The 23,658-nt window shown below is 47.0% G+C and overlaps 1 protein-coding gene across 1 annotated transcript in view; it reads left to right on the top strand.

Moving 5' to 3' along the window:
- The window catches only part of HDGFL2 (HDGF like 2), a 50,973-nt gene extending 27,630 nt beyond the window's left edge, over positions 1–23,343 (top strand). Inside the window, 13 exon segments of the mRNA XM_070744257.1 lie at positions 3,944–4,069; positions 5,056–5,127; positions 6,813–6,960; positions 6,963–6,983; positions 8,031–8,109; positions 10,358–10,637; positions 11,654–11,736; positions 14,431–14,498; positions 15,813–15,883; positions 17,090–17,191; positions 19,647–19,857; positions 21,954–22,086; positions 22,856–23,343. Coding sequence (XP_070600358.1) covers positions 3,944–4,069; positions 5,056–5,127; positions 6,813–6,960; positions 6,963–6,983; positions 8,031–8,109; positions 10,358–10,637; positions 11,654–11,736; positions 14,431–14,498; positions 15,813–15,883; positions 17,090–17,191; positions 19,647–19,857; positions 21,954–22,086; positions 22,856–22,949 — 1,488 coding nt within the window. The 3' untranslated portion in view covers positions 22,950–23,343.
- The last annotated feature ends 315 nt before the right edge of the window (positions 23,344–23,658 follow it).

Genomic DNA, 23,658 nt, shown 5'->3' with positions numbered 1-23,658 from the left:
ACATTTAAATATGTTAAAGGGTTAAATAAGGTTCAGGAGAGAAGTGTCTTTAATAGGAACGTGAACACAAGAACAAGGGGACACAATCTGAAGTTAGTTGGGGGGGAGATCAAAAGCAACATGAGAAAATATTATTTTACTGAAAGAGTAGTAGATCCTTGGAACAAACTTCCAGCAGACTTGGTTGGTAAATCCACAGTAACTGAATTTAAACAAGCCTGGGATAAACATATAACCATCCTAAGATAAAACACAGGAAATAGTATAAGGGCAGACTAGATGGACCATGAGGTCTTTTTCTGCCGTCAGACTTCTATGTTTCTAGGTTTCTAACAACTTGCTCGTTTAGCGGCCATTTCAAGTTGCGTGAGCCCTGAAAAATAGGGACGGATGACCATTCCTCGCACTTACGACCACGTGACTGAAATTTGGACGCTTGGGCAACTGGCTCGTATTTATGAGGGTCACAGTGTCCTGAGGTCATGTGATTTATTTATTTATTATTTAGATTTGTATGCCGCCCCTCTCCGCAGACTCGGCGGCTCACAGCAAGATACAGCAAATCATGACAAATCCAAATAAATTTAAAATATTTAAAAAGATTTAAAAAGAACCCCATTTTACTAACAAACACACACACAAACATACCATGCATAAATTGTACATGCCCGGGGGAGGTATTTCAGTTCCCCCATGCCTGACGGCAAAGGTGGTTTTAAGGAGTTTACGGAAGGCAGGGAGAGTAGGGGCAGTTCTAATCTCTTGGGGGAGTTGGTTCCAGAGAGTCGGGGCCACCACAGAGAAGGCTCTTCCCCTGGGGCCCGCCAACCGACATTGTTTAGTTGACGGGACCCGGAGAAGACCCACTCTGTGGGACCTAATCGGTCGCTGGGATTCGTGCAGCAGAAGGCGGTCCCTGAGATAATCTGGTCCAGTGCCATGAAGGGCTTTATAGGTCATAACCAACACTTTGAATTGTGACCGGAAACTGATCGGCAACCAATGCAGACTGCGGAGTGTTGGTGTGACATGGGCATACTTAGAGAAGCCCATAATTGCTCTCGCAGCTGCATTCTGCACGATCTGAAGTTTCCGAACACTTTTCAAAGGTAGCCCCATGTAGAGAGTGTTACAGTAGTCGAACCTCGAGGTGATGAGGGCATGTGATGCCCTTTTGGGGAGACGTTCTTGATGAGCAAAGTACGTGGAGTGAAAACTAAGCTTCTCATAACAACCATGTCGCTTGCTTAACAACTGCAGTGATTCTCTTTACAACTCTGGAACAGAATTGAGCCCAAAATTTACATTTTATGTTATTTTATGTAATGTAAAATTTATGCTAAGAGAGGAATTTGTTAGGCGGGTTTTGCTCCATTTTACGACCTCTTGCTGCGGCCGTTAAGCGAATCACTGCAGTTTGTAAGTTACTAACACGGTCATTAAGCAAATCTGGTTTCCCCGCTGGGGAAATGGTCAGCTGGTCAGAAGGCTGCAAAAAAAGGGGGTCATGAGACTCCAGGACTCCGCAACCCCTCATAAATATGAGTCAGTTGTTAAGCATCCAAATGTAAATCAATGGAGATGCTGCAGTAGTCATAACTGTGAGAAATAATCATGTTATGCAGAGAGGGGCGGCATACAAATTTAATAAATTATTATTATTAATTATTATTATTATAATCATAACTTCAAATGGTGACTAGATGAACTGTTGTAAGGATTTAGGGGTCGTGATTTCTGACCGTCTCAAAATGGGTGAGCAGTGTGGTTGGGCAGTAGGAAAAGCAAGTAGGATGCTTGGCTGCATAGCTAGAGGTATAACAAGCAGGAAGAGGGAGGTTGTGATCCCCTTATATAGAGTGCTGTGAGACCACATTTGGAATACACTGTGTTCAGTTCTGGAGACCGCACCTACAAAAAGATATGGATAAAATTGAACGGGTCCAAAGACGGGCTACAAGAATGGTAGAAGGTCTTAAGCATAAAACGTATCAGGAAAGACTTCATAAACTCCATCTGTAGAGTCTGGAGGACAGAAGGGAAAGGGGGGACATGATCGAAACATTTAAATATGTTAAAGGGTTAAATAAGGTCCAGGAGGGAAGTGTTTTAATAGGAAAGTGAACACAAGAACAAGGGGACACAATCTGAAGTTAGTTGGGGGAAAGATCAAAAGCAACATGAGAAAATATTATTTCACTGAAAGAGTAGTAGAACCTTGGAACAAACTTCCAGCAGACGTGGTTGGTAAATCCACAGGAACTGAATTGAAACATGCTTGGGATAAACATATATCCATCTTAAGATAAAATACAGGAAATAGTTTAAGGGCAGACTAGATGGACCATGAGATCTTTTTCTGCCGTCAGTCTTCTATGTTTCTATGTTTCTAAGTCGAGGATTATAAGGGGGGGGGGGGAGTTTTGAGAGCAAATCTCAGAATTTCATTTTTTAATGTGTGCCCGTCCTCATTGTCTTTTAATGAGCCCATAATCCCGAATGGGTTGGAGTGTCTGGGCAACTGAACAGAGCTGAGTGTTGAGTGGCCGGATGCCCTCCCTCCTTGCCAGTGAGGAGTTATATCCCACGGATATAGTCTCTGTGCCCAGAGAGAGAAATAATCTGCCTCTACCTAGGATCGAACTCGCAGCCTCCTGATGGTTGAGGCGAGAGCTCCACTTCTAGGCCACCTCACCACTCTTTAAGGTGCGCCGGTCTGTTCACAGAAAAAAATGTGATCATAAAGGTGACCTAATTAAATAAATAAATGACATAAAGGAAATAAATGAATGACATTAATAAAGGATATAAATAAGGGACATAAATAAAGGAAATAAATTTAATTTAATTTATTAGATTGGTAAGCCAGCCAACTCCTTGCAGACTCAGTAAAATAATATAAAACAGTGTAAAATGTTCATACCTCTGAGCCAGAGCTAGATGTTATTGCTCTCGGCCCCCCCAGGCCTGCCGGCAAAGAGAGGTTTTTAAACACTTTCCGCCTTAAATAAAGGACAGGAAGGAAGGAAGAAAGGAAAGAAAGAAGAAAGAGAGGAAGGAAGGAAAGAAAGAAAGGGAGAAAGGAAGGAAGGAAAGAAAGGAAGAAAGAAAGAGAGGAAGGAAGGAAAGAGGAAGGAAGGAGGAAGGAAGGAAGAAAGAGAAAGAGGGAAGGAAGGAAGAAAGAAAGAAAGAGGAAGAGAGTAAGGGAGGATGGAAGGAAGGAAGGAAGGAGAAAGAGAAAGGAAGGAAGGAAGGAAAGAAAGAAAGGAGAAAGAGAGGAAGGGAGGGAGAAAGGAAAGAAAGAAAGGAGAAAGAGGAAGGGAGGAAGGAAGGAAAGAAAGAAAGGAGAAAGAGAGGAAGGGAGGAAGGAAGGAAGGAAGAAAGAGGAAGAGAGTAAGGGATGGAAGGAAGAAAGAAAGGAAAGGAGAAAGAGGAAGGGAGGATGGAAGGAAGGAAGGAAGGAGAAAGAGAAAGGAAGGGAGGAAAGAAAGAAAGAAAAAAGAGAGGAAGGAAGGAAAGAAAGAAAGGAGAAAGAGAGTAAGGGAGGAAGGAAGGAAAGAAAGAAAGGAGAAAGAGAGGAAGGGAGGAAGGAAGAAAGAGGAAGAGAGGAAGGGATGGAAGGAAGGAAAGAAAGGAAAGGAGAAAGAGAGGAAGGGAGGAAGGAAGGAAAGAAACAAAGGGGAAAGAGGAAGGGAGGAAGGAAGGAAGAAAGAGGAAGAGAGTAAGGGATGGAAGGAAGGAACAAAGGAAAGGAGAAAGAGAGTAAAGGAGGATGGAAGGAAAGAAGAAAAAAAGAAAGAAAAAAAGAATAATGGAAATAAATAAATAAATAAAGGGAATGAATAAATAAAGGGAATAAATTAAGGACATAAATAAATTAAGGACATGAATAGAAGTAGACCATCTTTGATGCACCGTCTGATTTTATTCCCTCCTATTCTAGATGCCGGCCGCAAAACGACCCAGGAAATCTTCGAGTGACCTTGAGCAAGCCAGCGGTTCTCCTTCGGAGGAGGAAGAGGAGGAGAACTCGGAAAGCTCTTCTGACTCGGAGAAGAACAGTGACCAGGTCGGGTTTGTGTGGTGGGTGGAGCCTTGATTTGTGACCTGTGGTGCAGTTGTTTTAGGCAAGGTGGAACGGTAGCAATAAGCACTGAGGTGCTTATAGACCACTTTGATGGATGAATGGATAGGTGGGTAGGGATGGATAGATAGATAGATAGATAGATAGATAGATAGATAGATAGATAGATAGATAGATAGATAATAGATAGATGATGGGTGGGTGGGTGGGTGGACAGATAGGTGGATTGATGGGTGGATAGATGTTGAATGGATGGGTAGGTAGGTAGGTAGATAGATGAGGTGGGTGGGTGGAGGAATAAATAAATAAAATCGCTCAGATCCGGATGGACCTGGAGTCCGACTGGGCAGTTTCGACTGAGGTGACAGGGAACTGTCTTAGTCTGGTTGTGTGGGAAGAGTTTGAACTGGTGACACCTGATGAAGTGGACAAGGCCATGGGAGCTGTGAGCTCCTCCACCTGTTTTTTGGACCTGTACTGCTAGAGGCCGAAATCGGGCCACAGGGGGACCTCGGGAGGTCTCTGGTGGCCCGTTTTTGGCCGGCAGAGTGCTGCTGGAGGCCCTGGAGTGCAAAATCGTTTTGGCTGGCAGAGGCACCGTAGTTCTCAACTTACAATCATTCACTTAGTTGACCATTCAAACTTATAACGGCCCTTAAAAAATGTGACCTATAACTCACAGTGACCTATCACCCAATGGCAGAAGCCAGATTCGCTTAGCGATCTCACAATTCAACAATTGCAGTGATTTGCTTAACAACTGTGGCACAATCGGGTGCAACTTACCACTGCCCTGGTTTAGTAGCCAGGAATTCTGGGCCCAATTCTGTGGTCGTAACTCTCAGACTGCCTATAGGCTTGAAAGAGGGAACGAACTCTCCTCTGCCCGTCCTTAATGCTGGGGAGGGAGGGGTGGAAATATTTTGGAACCGAGGGGGGCTTCAATGTCAATTCTGCCTCTCCCCGTGTAGGACTTCACTCCAGAGAAAAAGACACCTGCCAGGGCTCCACGGCGGGCGCCTGCTGGAGGGTGGAAGAAAAAGGTAATTTTCAAATCTCTTCCTTAATGTTCTGTCGGGCTCTCTGGTAGATTCCTCCCAAAAATTGACAGGTACAAATTTCAGACACACACACATTTGAAAATCCAAAACAATGTTCTTTATAATGAAAATTCACTTAAACTAAGCCCTCTTTTGGTATAGCAAAAGAGCACTGGCTCCAAACAAACTGGTAATTTGGACAAGTCCCTTATCAGTTCTGTGATACTTAGCTTGCAGCTGTGAGGCAATTCACAGTCCTTCTTTCACAAAGTGACACACACTTTACCCTGGTTTAGTTTCAAAGCGGGGAAAAAACAGCACACAAAAGGTCAAAGTCAGCAAAGCAGTCATGAAACACAATGATCAGATAATCCTCCACAATGGCCAAACCCACAGGCTGCTATTTATAGCAGCCTCACTAATGACCACAGCCCCACCCAACCACAGGTGGCCTCATTTTCTTTGATAATAATCTCTCAGTTGTTGTTGCCTATGCATCGCTCTCCGCATGTGTGGCTGTATCATTAACTCTTGTTCTGAATCCAAGGAGGAGCTAGAGAATTGATCTCCTTCTGAGCTGTCTGCCACACTCTCCTCCTCCCTGTCACTCCTGTCTTCTTGGTCAGAGGAGCCTTCATCAGCAGATTCCACCGATGGCAAAACCGGCCTGCAGCATGTGGATGTCTCCCCCACACCCACAGTCCTAGGGGCAGGAGCTGGGCCAGAGCTAACCACTTAAAAAAATTGATCAATTTTTATCTCCGAGACCGCCTCCTGCCGCACGAATCCCAGCGACCGATTAGGTCCCACAGAGTGGGCCTTCTCCGGATCCCGTCAACTAAACAATGTCGGTTGGCGGGCCCCAGGGGAAGAGCCTTCTCTGTGGCGGCACCGGCCCTCTGGAACCAACTCCCCCGGAGATTAGAACTGCCCCTACTCTTCCTGCCTTCCGTAAACTCCTTAAAACCCACCTTTGCCGTCAGGCATGGGGGAACTGAAACATCTCCCCCTGGGCATGTTTAATTTATATATGGTATGCTTGTGTGTATGTCTGTTAGTATATGGGGTCTTTTTAAATCTTTAATATTTTAAATTGTCAGATAATTTATGATTTGTTTCCACGTGTTGTGAGCCGCCCCGAGTCTTCGGAGAGGGGCGGCATACAAATCTAAGTAATAAATAAATAAATAAATAAATAAATAAATAAATCTCCGGGAATCCGGGGTCGGTTTAGAATCGGCGGCTTTGTAACCGATACGAGAAACAAACCTGTAGGAAGAGTCGCAGAAACGGGGGGTCGGAGTCAAGAGAGGTATCAGCCTAAACTCCCTACATAGCCGCAAACGAACTAAGTCCAACCTTCCCTTGAATCCCCTTGACCCAAGGATGACATTCAAATTTCCCCCCTGCTGGTGCTGTGCTTGGTGGGCGTGGCTTGGCAGTGTCATGTGACTGATATTGAATTCCAGACAGGGCCTGATAGGGAGCTGAGAAGATTCCTATGTAGGGGCATTTTACCAATAAATCAGTTTAATTGGACTTCCACTTGTGGCCCCGAACGTTTGCACCTGGCAATACCCGCCCGGCTGCTCGTGCACCTTAAATTCAGGTTGCCAAGGGCCCAAGTCACGCGGCTTTTCCCCCTTTTGAAACTTTCTGGCCTGCTACGGTGGTTTTTCTATCAGCAGAAAATCGAATCGGCCTCTGACTCGGAGAGCAAGGCAGACTCCGAGGAGCGAGAGGAGGAGGAGGCGGAGGCGGACAATGACCGAGAGGGCAGCCGGCCGCTCACTCCCAAGTCCGATTCTGATTCCAACTCGGATGAATCCGTCAAGAAGGCCCCCGCGGTAGGAAGCCAGGTAAGGAGCCCAAGGTGGCTGCCAGAGGTGGGCTAGTTTTTGTCTTGGGCAATGGAGCATTTCCTTCCTTCCTTCCTTCCTTCCTTCCTTCCTTCCTCCCTCCCTCCTTCCTTTTTTCCTTCCTTTTTCTGCACTTCTTCCTTTCTTCCTGCCTCCCTCCCTTCTTCCTTCACTTTCCCCCCAGCTTCCTCCCTCCCTCTTTCTTCCCTTTTCCCTCCTTTCTTCCCTTCTCCTTCCTCCCTCCCGCCCTTTTTTCTCCTTCCTTGCTTCCTCCATTACTCCTTCCTTCCACCCATTGTTCCTTCCCCCTTCCCTTCACATTTGCCCATTCTTCCCTCCTTTCCCCTCTTTCTTCCTTTTTCCTCCTTCCCTCCCTCCCTCTCTCTTACTTCCCTTCTTCCTTTCTTCCTCTCTCCCTTCTTTTTTCTCCTTGCTATCTCCCACCATCTCCCCTTCCTCCCATCCATCCTCCCTCCTTCCCTCCCCTTTTTCCTTCCCCCTCCCTTCACATTCCTCCCTCCTTCCTCTTCATTCCTCTCTTCTCCCTCCCTCCCTCCCTCTCTCTTACTTTCCTTCTCCTTCCTCTCTCCTGCCCTTTTTTCTCCTTCCTTGCTTCCTCCATCTCTCCTTCCTTTCTTCCCCCTCCCTTCACATTCTTACATTCTTCCCTCCTTCCCCCTCCTTCCTTCTGTTCCTTCCTTTCTCCACCCTCTTTCCCTCCCATTCCTCCCTCCCTCTCTCTTACTTCCCTTCTTCCTCCCTCCCTTTTCCCCTCCTTCCTTGCTTTCTCCCTCAATATCTCCTTCCTCCCATCCATCCATCCTCCCTCCCCTTTTCCCTTCCCCTCCCTTCACATTCTTCCTTCCTCCCCCTCTTGCCCCTCCCTCCTTCTCTCTTCCTTTCTCTTCCCTTTGTTTCCTTCCCTTCCTTCCCTCCCTCCCTCCCTTGTGTGAAGTCTCTCCACACTAGCCTTCTACTCTGCCTGGATTCAGGAGGGCTCTCCTTCAAGGTGCCTCTTCCCAAACTGACCATCTCCCTCCTTCCCAGCTGCCGAAAAACCTCCCCCGAAGCCCCGGGGCCGGAAACCTAAACCCGAGAGACTTCCCAGCAGCTCCAGCAGTGACAGGTAAGAGAAAGAGACCATTTGTCATGGCCAATGTTCCCCCTAATTTTTTTTTTTTTGGGGGGGGGGGGGCTGCATACGGATAAATATAGTGTCTGGGCAGCACATTTTCATGCCTGAGCCCCTGAATGTTTTTCACTCATGTCACCCGAGACAACAATGAAATCAGCGTTATTGTTTTTGCAAAACCTCCTTTGCAGAATATGTTCAGTAGAACAGCTGTATGCAGGGTGTCCAGCAAACCTGGAAAACAGGGAAATCAGGGAAATTGGCGGTGCAGGAAATATCAGGGAATTATCAGGGAATTTTGTGAAAAAAAAAACACCCCAGAATAAATCAGGGGAAAAAACCAAACTGTATTTAAATGTTTAAAAGTCAGGGGGAAATCATGTAAAAAACCAAAACAAATGGACCGTGCTACCTGGCAGAGTCAAGCAAAAATGAGCATACTCAGCTACCGATATTTCTCCACGGCTTAGCCGTTTGGTAGGACATCATCTACGGCCGTGCCTTAACTAGACCCGCACGTTACGGAGAAATGTCAAGGAATTATCAGGGAATTTCAAAATGCTTTCCCTCTGGACACCCTGTATATGGGATTTCAGTTTGGGATGGTTTTTATTTTGGTGCGTACTTCCCACATACATACATACATACATACATACAATTAGTTAATTGGATTTAGATATTTGTATTGCACATCTTATATGTTGTGAGCCGCCCTGAGTCCTCGGAAAGAGGCGGCATAGAAATCCAATAGGTAGGTAGGTAGGTAGGTAGATTGATAGATATAGATAGATAGATAGATAGATAGATAGATAGATAGATAGATAGATAGATAGATATTATGCTGATAATGAAAAAAAAAACGTGAGACTAGAGCTCTTTTGCTCTCTACATCTAGCCATACCAGGATTTGAACCTGTGGTGGTCTGCTTTGCAAGGCAGTAGCTTTAACCTCTAGACCACAGGATCTCACCAGTTTAGCTTGTTCCAGGGAAGAGCCATAGGTTTTTTTTCTGTCAAATCACCCTGGTATACCCAAATATAAGAAGGAGCACACAGCTTCCTTTTTGGGGTCCTTAAGAAATTTAAATTTAAAATTTATTCCATTTCTATGCCGCCCAATCCCGTACGACTCAGGGCGGCTTACAGCAATAGAAAACAATATAATTGATACAATACCTTCGGAACCGCCTGCTACCGCACAAATCTCAGCGACCGATAAGGTCCCACAGAGTTGGCCTTCTCCGGGTCCCGTCAACTAAACAATGTCGTTTGGCAGGCCCCAGGGGAAGAGCCTTCTCTGTGGCGGCCCCCGGCCCTCAGGAACCAACTCCCCCCCCCCGGAGATTAGAACTGCCCCCACCCTCCTTGTCTTTCGTAAACTACTCAAGATTCACTTATACCGCCAGGCATGGGGGAGTTGAGACACCTTTCCCCCAGGCTTTTTTAATACTTTGTTTTATGTTTGGTATGAATGTGCTGTTTGGTTTTTTAAATAATGATAGGGTTTTATATGTTTTTTAATATTAGATTTGTTCCATTACTATTGTGTTTTTTATTACTGTTGTGAGCCGCCCCGAGTCTTCGAAGAGGGGCGGCATACAAATCTAATTAATAATAATAATAATAATAATAATAATAATAATAATAATAATAATAATAGCAATAATTAAAACCCCAAAACCGTAACAAACCCAAATTATAAACCCTCCCCAAAACAATCTAACAAACATATCAACAAACATATTCGGGCACGTCAGGTGTAAAAATTCACGGCCCCCAGGCCTGTCGGCAAAGACAGATTTTAACAGCAAAAGCCAGTAAAGTGGAAGCAGTGCGAACATCGGGAGGGAGCTGCTTCCATAGAGCCGGGGCAGCAACAGAAAAGGCCCTCCCCTGCAGTCCCGCCAACCTACATTGTTTAGTCGACGGGACCTGGAGGAGGCTGATTCTGTGCGATCTAATAGGTCGCTGGGAGGTAGGTGGCAGGAGACGGTCCTTAAAAAAAGGTGCCATAAAAAAAATGAAAAGTGTAAAGAAATTTCCACTGTGGAACAGTGGTCGTGAACCTCCCCCATCCATCCCACCACCCCCGACTGGCCGCGAGCTCCATTTGGACGGCACCATCCATGGGAGTGGGGCGGGCGTGAGCTGAGCTTCCGTGATGACAGACCGCTGGGACTCCCCCCACGCCTTGGACTCTCCCTCCTCTTTTTCTCTTCTGCCTCCCCCCACCCCCCCGCAGCGACAGCGACGTGGACCGCATCAGCGAGTGGAAACGGCGGGACGAGGAGCGCCGGCGAGAGCTGGAGGAGAAGCGGAAGCGCGAGCAGGAGCAGGAGCTGCGCCGGTTGCGGGAGCAGGAGCGGGAGGAGAAGGAGCGGAAGCGGGAGAGAGCCGAAAAGGAGGCGGAGGCGGAGGCTGCGGAGAGCGACAGCAGCGTGGACAGCGAAGCCCCCCGGAGGGGCAAGAAGGGGCAGCCCAAGGCGCCTCCCTCTTCCTCGGACTCGGAGACGGAGAAAGAGGTGAGCTGGGAAGGGACGGTCTCCAGGGTCCGGTTTCAGCCAGAGCGCCAGTTCTGGAGCCGCTGCGGCACAAAATTACATGGTTGGCGCACATGCCTGTATTTGGAAGCCCAGCAGACCCTCAAAATAGTGCGTAGACCAGGGGTAGGGAACGTTGGCTCTTCTGTGACTTGTGGACTTCAACTCCCAGAATTCCTGAGCTAGCATGATTGGCTCAGGAATTCTGGGAGTTGAAGTCCACAAGTCATAGAAGAGGCAACGTTCCCTACCCCTGGCGTAGACAATGAGTTTTAGTGTCACATTAAGGAGCAAAACTGTCTGACTTTGGACCTACCGCCAGGGGCCTGAGAATTCTAGTTCTGTCTTAGGCATAAATAAAAGCCAGTTGGGTGGGTTTGGGCCAATCACCAGGAGCCTGAGAGTTCTAGTCCCTCCTTAGGCACGAAAGTCATCTGGGTGAGTTTGGGTCAATCACTAGGAGCCTGAAAGTTCTAGTCCCGCCTTAGGCATGAAAACTATGTGGATGAGTTTGGGCCAATCACTAGGAGCCTGAAAATTCTAGTCCCGCCTTAGGCATGAAAACCATCTGGGAGACCTTTGTTTAAGTTAGTTTGCCCCATTTTACGACCTTTTCTCGCCCCAGTTGTTTGGCGAATCACTGTGAGTGGTGAAGCCAATCCGGATCCCCCCAAATGACCTTTGCTCATCAGAAGGTCGCGAAAGGGGATCATCCTTCTATGCAACCATCATGCGTATGAACCGGTGGCCAAGCGCCCGGATTCTGACCACGTGACCCCCCCTACAAATGGTCGTAAGTGTGAAAAACCATCCTACGTCCCTTTTCTCAGTGCCGTTTTTAATGAACGGTCACTAAGTGAACCGCTGCAAGTCGAGGACTGCCCGTGTGTCTCAGCCCCCTGAGAATTTTGGATCACGTTCACCTGTCTCTAAAGGCTGGAAAGGCTGATTTTATTTTATTTTTTGCGACTGGATCTTTTCTCTCTTTCCCCCCACAGGTGAAAAAGAAAAAGCCGCCGCCCGCAGACCATTCGAAGAAATCGAGCCAAAAGGAGAAGCGAGAGGAGAAGACACGGAACAGGTGAGGCCCCACGCAGGTTGGTTTCATTCCCCGCACAACGGTGGAGAGTCTCGGTCATCCAGGTCATGGCTGCCCCAAAGGGCTTTCTTCTTTTTTCTTTTGAAGAGGTTTTGCTTCCTATCCACGAAGCTTCTTCAACTCTGAGTGGATGAGGGGAAATGGAAGGATTTATACTCCTTGCAGACAGCTGGTCATATGCGTCCTTTTCGGAGAGTCATTGAGGTTTATCCAAAACCCTAATAGTATTAGAAACATAGAAACATAGAAGACTGACGGCAGAAAAAGACCCCATGGTCCATCTAGTCTGCCCTTATACTATTTCCTGTATTTTATCTTACAATGGATATATGTTTATCCCAGGCATGTTTAAATTCAGTTCCTGTGGATTTACCAACCACGTCTGCTGGAAGTTTGTTCCAAGGATCTGCTACTCTTTCAGTGAAATAATATTTTCTCATGTTGCTTTTGATCTTTCCCCCAACTAACTTCAGATTGTGTCCCCTTGTTCTTGTGTTCACTTTCCTATTAAAAACACTTCCCTCCTGAACCTTATTTAACCCTTTAACATATTTAAATGTTTCGATCATGTCCCCCCTTTTCCTTCTGTCCTCCAGACTATACAGATTGAGTTCATTAAGTCTTTCCTGATAAGTTTTATGCTTAAGACCTTCCACCATTCTTGTAGCCCGTCTTTGGACCCGTTCAATTTTGTCAATATCTTTTTGTAGGTGAGGTCTCCAGAACTAAACACAGTATTCCAAATGTGGTCTCACCAGCGCTCTATATAAGGGGATCACAATCTCCCTCTTCCTGCTTGTTATACCTCTAACTATGCAGCCAAGTGCCGCCGCTATGTTGGTTGAGGCAGGCAGGATTCCCTTGGGTCCCATTTGTTGGAGGTCAAGGGAAAGGGAGAGTTTTGCCTTCTCTTTCTGCTCAAGATCCCCATGGACAATTGGTGGGCCACTGTGTGACACAGAATACTGGACTCGATGGGCTTTGGCCTGATTCAGCAGGGCTCTTCTTAGGTTCTTATGTTCTTGAGAAAAAAACCCTTTGGGACAACCATAACCTGGATAACGGAGAATCTTCATAGAGTTTGAGCTGGAGTCCACTGAATGTTTTTGTTTTAAGCTGCTCCTCTTTGGAATGGAATGGAATATGGACAATGGAATAGAGTGGAATGGAGTATGGACAATGGAATGGAATGGAATAACAGAGTTGGTAGGGACCTTGGAGGTCTTCTAGTCCAACTCCCTGCTTAGACAGGAAATTCTACACTACTTCAGACAGATGGTTATCCAATATCTTCTTAAAACCCTCTGCGTTGGAGCATTCACAACTTCTGGAGGCAAGCTGTTCCATTGGTTAATTGTTCTAACTGTCAGGAAATTTCTCCTTAGGTCTAAGTTGCTTCTCTCCTTGTTTATTGATTGATTGATTGATTGATTAATTGATTGATAGAGTTGAAAGGGACCATGCAGGTCATCAAGTCCAACCCGCTGCCTGAGCAGGAATCCTAAAGCACCCCAGCCAAGTGGCAGTCTGATCTCCTCTTGAAAGTGTCCAGAGTTGGGTAGTTCACAACCTCCGCAGGCAGGTTGTTCCACTGGTTGATCACTCTGACCGTCAGGAAGTTCTTCCTTACTTCTAGGTTGAATATCTCCTTGGTCAGCTTCCACCCGTTGTTCCTCGTCCGGCCCTTTGGTGCTCTGGAGAATAGAGTGACCCCTTCCTCTCTGTGGCAACCCCTCGTATACCTGTATACAGCTATCATGTCCCCCTCCTTTTCTCTAGGCTATCCATGCCCAGTTCCCGCAGTCTCTCTTCGTAAGTCTTGGTTTCTAGACCCCTGATCATTTTGGTTGCTCTTTTCTGCACCTTCTCCAGAGTTTCTATGTCTCTTTTGAAGTGTGGGGACCAGAACTGAATAGTTTCCACCCATTGCTTCTTGTTCTACCCAGTGTTCCCTCTAATTTTTTGGGTGGGTGGGTGGAAAAGTATAGTGTCTGAGCGGCAGTCCCTTCGGGACTGGGCGGCACAGAAATAATAAACAGACAAACAAACAAACAAACAAACAAACAAATATAATACCCACCCTGTTTTGCCTCAGAGAATTTCAAAATAAAATACTGTACTGTGTGTCTATAACAGTGAGCTCATAATAGGGCAACTCTATCAATATCAAAATGCCACTTAAATAGTTGAGCTAGTTTCAAACTAGATTTTGATTTTCTTTCTCTCTTCCTTACTCCCATTCTTTTTCTTTCTCTTTTCCTTCCTCTCTTTTTTCTATCTGTTTCTCTCTCTTCCTGTCTCTCTCCTTCCCTCTCACTCTTTCCCTCTCGGCTTCTGGGCAGGTTTGGAAAACTCTGAGTTGATGATGATTTTTAAGTGAGCGATTGCTCACTGCTCAGCTTAGAGGGAACTATGGTTCTGCCGTCAGGTGCTTTGGAGAATAGGTTGACTCCTTCTTCTTTGGGGCAGCCCCAGAGATATCGGAACACAGTGAGCTCTCTGAATTCAGTCCCTCGTCTGTCGTTGATGCTCCCTGCAATTTGGAGCATCCGATCGATAAGTTCTGAGCAGAGCCGGGAGCCTGCCAGTTTCCTTCAGCCTCAGGAAAAACCAGAGCAAATCTGGGGATACTTTTGTATTTCTCCACTGCCTTTTTTTTCCTCTCTCGCGCGGCAGGTCTCTGAAATCCGAACGAGGCAGGAAGAAGTCGGATCTGTCAGAAAGAAAAGTGGAGAAGAAAAAAGGTAAAAAGAAAAAAATAGCAGGAATGGGTGGCGGGGCGGCCGAAGGCCTTAATAACAATAACAACAACAGAGTTGGAACGGGACCTACACCACTTCAGACAAATGATTATCCAACATCTTCTTAAAAACTTCCAGTGTTGGGCAATGTTCCCTCTAATTTTTTTTCGGGGTGGGCGGAAAAGTATAGTGTCTGAGCGGCAGACCCCTTGGGACTGGGCAGCATAGAAGTACGAACGAATGAATGAATGAATGAATGAATGAATGAATGAATGAATGAATGAATGAATGAATGAATAGCTGCTTTCACGGAAATCTGGCTTTCCTGGCCGGCACAGGGCTTTCCCGCCACTCCCCCCCGAAAACACAATGGAGGATGACAGGCAGGGTGAAGCGGGGTGGAGCTACGGGAGGCTCAAGCAGGCAGTTCGGCGGAAGAGGAGGAGAGGGGGCGGATCGGGCGGGCTGGGGGCAGTGCCTTCTACTGCCGGCGCCTCCCCGCCCCCCCCGTGGGCTGGCAGGGAGATGGGCAGTGCGCGCCCGTGGAAAAGGGTGTGCGGGGGGGGGGTATTTTGGGGCGCGTGCTCACGCGCGCAGCTTACGGGGAACGGTGGTGTTGGGGCATTCACAACTTCTGGAGGCAAGGCGTTCCACTGATTAATTGTTCTCACCGTTAGGAAATTTCTCCTTAGTTCTAGGTTGCTTCTCTCCTTGTTTAGTTTCCACCCGTTGCTTCTTGTTCTATCCTCAGGTGCTTTGGAGAATAGGTTGGCTCCTTCTTTGTGGCCACTCCTGAGATAGGGGAAGGCTACTATCATGTCTCCCCTGTTCCTTCTTTTCATTAAACTATCTTAAGTATCATTTACTTGGGTGGTGGGGTTGCATATTGGAGATCATAGAGATGGTGGCGGCCTAGCACCCACGTTGACAGAAGGACAGGCTTGTAAGGGAACTTTAAGGTCTCCTAGTCCCAACTTCCTCCTCAACCAGGAAACCCTTATGACTTTCTGGACACATGGTTGCCCGGTTTCTGTTGCAATTGTTTTTCATTCCCTGTCTCTTGAGCAGTGTTTCCCAACCTTGGCAACTTGAAGATATTTGGACTTCAACTCCCAGAATTCCCCAGCCAGCATTCGCTGGCTGGGGAATTCTGGGAGTTGAAGTCCAAATATCTTCAAGTTGCCAAGGTTGGGAAACACTGCTCTAGAGCAGAATATACACCTAGCCTAGTAAAACACCACTGGGGAGGCAGCTGCTCTGGGAATCCCATTCAGGCCGGCAAGGCAGGCTTTTAAAACACCCTTCCTCCTGTTGCAGAGCCCTCAGTGGAAGAGAAGCTCCAAAAATTGCACAGCGAGATCAAGTTTGCCCTCAAAGTGGACAATCCGGTAAGCTGTTTGGAGCCAGTTGCGCCTAGCGGTTAAGTTACCAAGCTAGAAAGCAGGAGATGGTGAGTTCTAGGCTCTGGCCCTTAGGTGTGAAAGCTGCCTCGGTGACTTTGGGCCAGTCAACCAGGAGACAGAAAGTTCTAGTCCCATCCTAGGGATGTCACCAGGGGACAGAGAGTTCTAGACCCATCCTAGGGATGACTTTGGGCCAATCAACCAGGAGACAGAGAGTTCTAGTCCCATCCTAGGAATGAAGGCCATCTGGGTGACTTTGGGCCAATCAACCAGGAGACAGAGAGTTCTAGTCCCATCCTAGGAATGAAGGCCATCTGGGTGACTTTGGGCCAATCAACCAGGAGACAGAGAGTTCTAGTCCCATCCTAGGAATGAAGGCCATCTGGGTGACTTTGGGCCAATCAACCAGGAGACAGAGAGTTCTAGTCCCATTCTAGGGATGAAAGCCATCTAGGTGACTTTGGGCCAATCAACCAGGGGACAGAGAGTTCTAGTCCCATCCCAGGAATGAAGGCCATCTGAGTGACTTTGGGCCAGTCACCAGGAGACAGAGAGTTCTAGTCCCATCCTAGGAATGAAGGCCATCTGGGTGACTTTGGGCCAGTCACCAGGAGACAGAAAGTTCTAGTCTCCTTCTAGTAATGAAAGCCATCTGGGTGACTTTGGGCCAGTCACCAGGAGACAGAAAGTTCTAGTCCCATCCTAGGGATGAAAGCCATCTGGGTGACTTTGGGCCAATCAACCAGGAGACAGAGAGTTCTAGTCTTGCTTTATGCATGAAAGCCAGCAGGGTTACTTTGGGTTGATCACCAGAGATGGAGAATTCTAGTCTTGCCATAGGCGTGAATGCTGGTTGGTAACTTTGGGCCAATCGTCAGGAGACAGTGACCTCTGGTCTTGACTTATGCATGAAAGCCAACTAGGTGACTTTCGGCTGGTTACCAGGAGATGGAGAATTCTAGTCCCACCTTAAGGCAGAAAAGCCAGCTAGATAGTTCCTGGCCAATTGCTAGGAGGAGGGAGTTCTAGTCCCGCTGTTGGGTCGTATTGGACAGTTGCCTTGACTCTCTCTCTGCCCCTCCCTCCCTTCTTGCCCACAGTCTTAATTGGCTGCCAGAAATGCTCTTCCTGGGACTGTCAAACCAGCTTGGTCCATCCATAAGCTCACCTGACCCTCACCTTTCCCTTTAGGACATCAAGAGGTGTTTGAGCGCATTAGAAGAGTTGGGCAGCTTACAAGTCACTTCACAGATCCTGCAGAAGCACACCGACGTTGTGGCTACTCTGAAAAAGGTACATGGTGCCACTGATGGTGATAGTGGTAACAGTGGCTCTTTTATCTCCTCTCCTCCTCTCCCCCCACTTGTACAGCTCTCCCTCGGCTTCAAAAAGGGCTACAAGAATGGTGGAAGGTCTTAAGCATAAAACGGATCAGGAAAGACTTCACGAACTCAATCTGTATAGTCTGGAGGACAGAAGGGAAAGGGGGGACATGATCGAAGCATTTAAATAAGTTAAAGGATTAAATAAGGTTCAGGAGGGAAGCGTTTTTAATAGGAAAGTGAACCCAAGAACAAGGGGGCACAATCTGAGGTTAGTTGGGGGAAAGATCAAAAGCAACATGAGAAAATATTATTTTACTGAAAGAGTAGTAGATGCTTGGAACAAACTTCCAGCAGACGTGGTTGGTAAATCCACAGTCACTGAATTTAAACACGCCTGGGTTAAACATAGATCCATCCTAAGATAAAATACAGGAAATAGTATAAGGGCAGACTAGATGGATCAGGAGTTCTTTTATGATAGGTTTTATGCTTAAGACCTTCCACCATTCTTGTAGCCCGTCTTTGGACCTGTTCAATTTTGTCAGTATCTTTTTGTAGGTGAGGTCTCCAGAACTGAACACAGTATTATTCCAAATGTGGTCTCACCAGCGCTCTATACAGCGGGATCACAATCTCCTTCTTCCTAGGATATCTAGGATATCCATCGGCTTGGTGAATTCATAGGTGAAATGCTACCAGTTCGGCTGAACTTCTAGTTAAAAAATGCTACCAGTTCAGCCAACCCTGTATGAACGGGTATATCCGATGATCAGCTGTGTCGACGATCAGCTGTGCCGCGTGATCTATATTAGCTAGAAAGCAGGATTTCCTGCTTTTGGGCTCATCTAAATAACGCGGCACAGCTGATTCCCCGCTCCTCAATGTTCTACTTACCTTTGTATTCTGATGGCTTCCAAATGCTCCTTTCTCAGTGTTGTACGGTTGTGCCTTTGGCACGCATGCGCATGCGAAGCAAACTGGTAGTGCACTTCAGAGGACTTCACCCCTTCTTTACTCTTCCGAGTGATTCTTATCCAAGTTCATCTCATATTTAACAGCCTGATAACATATTCCCGCACATTTTTAAACTATCGGTGTCTCTTCTAAAATTATTGTTTTTATATCTACGGGGTCTACGGAGAGGGGCGGCATACAAATCCAATAAATAAATAATAAATAAATAAATAAATATCATTTTTATACATATAACTCTTTATTCTAGGTATATACTCTTAATCTAATTCTGCCTCCTCAAAATCTAATTTTGTCACCATTGATTTTTCATTTTCTTCTTTTCTTAAGTCATTCTGATTTTAATTTCTATATATCTTCGGAGAGGGGCGGCATACAAATCTAATAAATAATAATAATAATAATAATAATAATAATAATAATAATACTGTATACTGCTCAAAAAAACACATCCTAGATCTGAATGAATGAAATATTCTCATTGAATACTTTGTTCTGTACAAAGTTAAATGTGCTGGCAACATGTGGAATTGATTGTCAATCAGTGTTGCTTCCTAAGTGGACAGTTTGATTTCACAGATGTTTGATTTCCTTGGAGTTATATTCTGTTGTTCAAGGGTTCCCTTTATTTTTTTGAGCAGTGTATATTCATTTTCTATCCAGTCATAGAATTTCACCCATGCATTATAATATTCTGTGTCTTTCTTATCTTTAATTTTCATTGTCAGTCTATTCATCTCTGCACAGTCCAAGATTTTCTTAATTCTAATGCAATTCTAGCTGTTGTGACCACATGAACAATTAGATATGTGTCTTCCTTGTTAAATTTCTCTGGCAAAATTCCCAATGGGAATGTCACTCGTTTGAATTCTATACAGTAATACCTCGTCTTACGAACCTAATTGGTTCCGGAAGGAGGTTCGTAAGGCGAAACGTTCGTAACACGAAACAATGTTTCCCATTGGAAACAATGTAAAAGCGATTAATGTGTGCAAGAGGGGGGAAAAAAATCCCAAAATGGCGCTCCGCTGGGCGCCGCCGCCCGGCTGTCACCTTTTAAAACAGCCGGGGGGCTTCTCGGCATTCTCCCGAACCCGAACTTTTTGGGTTCGGGAGGCCGCCAAGAAGCGCCGCCGCCCGCCTGTCACCTTCTTAAACAGCAGGGGGGCTTCTTGGCGTTCTCCTGAACCCGAACCCAGAAGTTTGGGTTCGGGTTCTGGAGGCCGCCAAGAAGCGCCCGACTGTTTCAGAAGGTTACAGCCGGGCGGCGGCGCTCGGCGGAGCACCGTTTTTGCAATCGCCGGCGGCGTTTTCGGCAGATCTGGAGGCTGGAAAGGAGGTGGGGAATCCCAATAGGGAATTCCATGGGCGGAGCTTTGACGTCACGAAGACGTCCTTCCTGGTCGGCCGAAACGTGGTTGAATATTTTTCTTCTTTCGGTCACCGTTAAGATTCGACGTTACAAAGCGAACAAGGATGTGATGGGGAAAGCTGCCGAAGTCTACACGTGCCTGAAATCCCGCGTCCTGGGCCCCAAAACTGGACCCAACCAGAAGGCGCACAGGGCTGATTCGGAGAAGGAGAAGGAAGACGGGGACAAAGAGAAGGAGAAGTTGCCGGCAGGGGAAACGGAGAACGAACGGAGAGAGGAAGAGGACGCTGGTAAGGCCCTTAGCCCAGGAGGGAATTGCAGTCGCAGTAGCACCAAGTCTTATCTACTGCGTCAGGGTACTTGACAGGCTCGTCTGAGGGGTTTGCAGAGTCAGCCTCTTGCCCCAAACAATCTGGGTCCTCAAGGACAGAAGGCTGAGCTTACCTTGAGCTGGTCAGAATCGAACTGTTGGCAGTGGGCAGAATTAGCCTGCAATACTGCATTCCAATCACTGCGCCATGAGAGGGAGGGAGAAGGAGAGATTGTAGATAAATAGGAGGGAGGGAGATGGATGGAAGATAGATAGGTAGGTAGGTAGGTACATATGTACATACATAGATACATAGATGATAGACAGATGATTGATAGATGATTGATAGATGATTGTTTATTTATGACAGATGATTGATAGATAGCTTAGATAAATAGATGATAGATAGATAGACAGATATGTACGTACATACATAGATACATAGATGATAGACATAGATAGATGATAGATAGATAGATAGATGATAGATAGATGATAGATAGATAGATAGATAGATATGTATGTATGTATGTATGTATGTATGTATGTATGTATGTAGATACATAGATGATAGACAGATGATAGATTGATGATAGATGATAGATGGATAGGTAGGTAGGTACATATGTACGTACATACATAGATGATAGACAGATGATAGATAGATATGTACGTACGTAGATACATAGATGATAGATAGATAGATAGATAGATAGATAGATAGATGATAGACATAGATAGATGATAGATAGATGATAGATAGATAGATAGATAGATAGATGATAGATAGATATGTATGTACGTAGATACATAGATGATAGATAGATAGATGATAGACATAGATAGATGATAGATAGATGATAGATAGATAGATAGATAGATAGATAGATATGTATGTACGTAGATACATAGATGATAGACAGATGATAGATTGATGATAGGTAGGTAGGTACGTACATACATACATACATACATAGATGATAGATAGATAGATATGTACGTACGTAGATACATAGATGATAGACAGACAGATGATAGATAGATAGATGACAGACAGATGATAGATAGATGACAGACAGACGATAGATGGATTCGATAGATTGTTGATAGCAATAGCACTTATATAGACTTATATACCGCTTCACAGTCTTTTACAGCCCCCTCTCAGCAATTTTACAGAGTCAGCACATGGCCCTCAACAATCTGGGTCTTCACTTCACTGACCTTGGAAGGATGGATGGCTGCGTCAACCTTGAACCCATCAGGATTGAACTGCTGGGAGTGGGCAGAGTCAGCATGCAAAATTGCATTCCAACCACAGGGGGGGTGGGGGGGAGAGACTACAGCTCTCTCTAAGCGAGTCAGCCTCTTGCCCCCAACAATTGGGCTCCTCTTTTTTACCAGCCCAGAGCAACAGAAGGTCTAGTCAACCTTCAGCCGGCCAGTATCAAACTGCTGGTTACTGGCAGCCAGCAGAAGAAGCCTGCAATACTGCATTCTACCCACTGCGCCACCAGGGCTCCTAAATCCAGAGAATTTCGGGCAGTCGCACGATTCTGAAAACTCGGATTTGCGCTGTTCTTTGGAAAAAGTAGATTCTTGAGCTGCTGGGTTCTCACCTTGGCCCCTTCCTTCTGCGCCCCCCCCCCCAAGAGGACCCTATTCCTGAAAAGGCATCCCCAATATTTCCAAGCGAAAGAAATTGCCACACTATAGAAGGCCTGATGTTGATGGGAACTTGGGAGGGGGGTGATTTTCATGAGGGAACAGATGCAGCAGCCACAAAGCATTTTTTCAAGAGGTTCAAGGCCATCCGATGCCCACCACCTGGGCGGAAGCAGGAGGAGGACTGGCCACGCTGGCACAATCTGAGTGGGCAACATGACACGTTTGTGGGTGGGGGGACGAGGGAAGTGAACTTTCACCCGGGTGGGAAACTCGGATCCAGGTTTCCCAGTGTGGGTGCCAGGATGGCTCTAGAAATTATTGGGACTTTGAGGAGCGCTTGGAGTTGGGCTGTGATTAATGTTTGGATGCTTCTTGGAACTTTGACACCAAGGCCTCTTTCTTTTCCAGATCTCCCAGCGCCTGTGAATGGGGAATCAGCCGGCCAGAAGGGCGAAGGGGGAGCAGAGGACAAAGGCCAAGGGGAAGACTGGACTTTGGGAGGTGGCAAGAGGGGGACATCGCCCAAAGACACCCACAACGAGTACGTCCACCTGGGTGGTTAGCAGGCACCAGGAGGGAGGGGAGGGGAGGAGAGAAGGAAGGCAGTGAAGGGAGAAGTACAAAGGGATGGAGATGGAGGGAAGGGAAGGAAAAATGGGGGAAGGGAGGAGAAATGGAGGGCAAAGGGAAAGGGAGGGAAGGAAGAAATGGAGAGGGGGCGGAAAGAAAGGGAGGGGAGGGAGAAGGAGAGGACAGATGTAGAGGGAGGAAGGAAAGAAGGAAGGAGGGAGGGAAGGAGAAATGGAAGAAAGAAGGAAGGAAAAGGAAGGAAGAAGAAATGAGGAAAAGATGGAAGAAAAAGGAAAAAGGAAGGAAAGGAAGAAAGTGGGGGAAAGAAGGAAAGAGTAAGAGAGAAGGGAAGGAGGGAATATTTTGCAAATTACCCTTCACTTCCCCGACCTTTAAGAAGACCATTCTCAATTTAGGAAAGTCTCTGATCACTGCTTCCCTGCCTTTCCTTCTGCCCTGATCTCCCTCTCTCTCCCACTCTCCCTCTCTTTCTCCCTCTCTTTCTCCCCCTCTCTCTTTCTCTCCCCTTCACTCCCTACCTCCCTCTCTTTCTCTCCCTCTTTCTCTCTTTCTCCTTCTCCCTCCCTCCCCCTCCCTCTGTTCCCCTCTGTCCCCCTCTCCCTCCCTCTCTTTCTCCCTCCCCCTCTCCCTCTCTCTCCCTCTCTCTTCCCTTCCTCTCTTTCTCTCTCTCCCTCCCTCTCCTTATTTCTCTCTCCCTCTCTTCCTTGGGATCTCCGCAGAGCGCAAGACTATCCCGAGACGGACCGGTCAGGGACGGAGAGAAGCACAGTCCAGCCAGAGTCCGACTCGGCGGACGAAGACGACGAGAGTTGAGGGCGGACCGAGAAGGACGCCCCCCCCTCCCAACGCGAGGAAGTGGCCCTGGATTGTTTGCGACGCTGGCACCTTCCGCCTGGCGTTCCCGCGACGCTTCCCAAAAGCCAGGCAGTAGACGGCGTTCTAGGTCATGCCCTTCCCAAGAACTCTCCCCCTCCCTCCCCTCCCTCTCCCCTCTCCTCCACTCCCTCGAGAATGATGAACTTTGGGGGCACACTCGCAACCCCCCCCTTCCCGGTACGTTTGTATTGGCCTCACGTTGCCCTCCCTCCGCGCCTCCCTTTCCCGCCCTCTCTCGCCTCTTAATCTTGTGATTTCCACAGACACAAAACGAATATACAAAGGGTTGTTTTTTATTGAAAAAAGAAAAGATAAGAAAGAAAAGGCCGCCGATCTCTGTGCATCCTTCTTTTATTTATTGCCCACCAAAACCACCCCCCGCCCGCCCACCCCCCCTTTCCTCCGGGCTCGCCGGGTTGAGGGACGCGAAGAGCAGGGGTCGGCAACGGAGCTTAACACCGCGGAGTCCACGTCCAGCAGTATCTCGGCACGCAGGGACGGCTGAATCTCAGGGTGTAAATCTGAAGAGAGGAGGAATATTTGTAGCTTTGGGGTTGAGGTTTGGGGGCCGGGGGGGGGGGGGCTGGTATTCCCTGAGCTTCCTTTCCTGACCCAACTGGGGAATGCCATCAGTGGTAGAAGAGGG

This window comes from Erythrolamprus reginae, chromosome 1, assembly GCF_031021105.1.
Source record: "Erythrolamprus reginae isolate rEryReg1 chromosome 1, rEryReg1.hap1, whole genome shotgun sequence".
In the NCBI taxonomy this organism is placed as follows: domain Eukaryota; kingdom Metazoa; phylum Chordata; class Lepidosauria; order Squamata; family Dipsadidae; genus Erythrolamprus; species Erythrolamprus reginae.
Note: the sequence above shows the minus strand (reverse complement) of the source record. Positions and strands in the feature narration are given on the sequence as shown.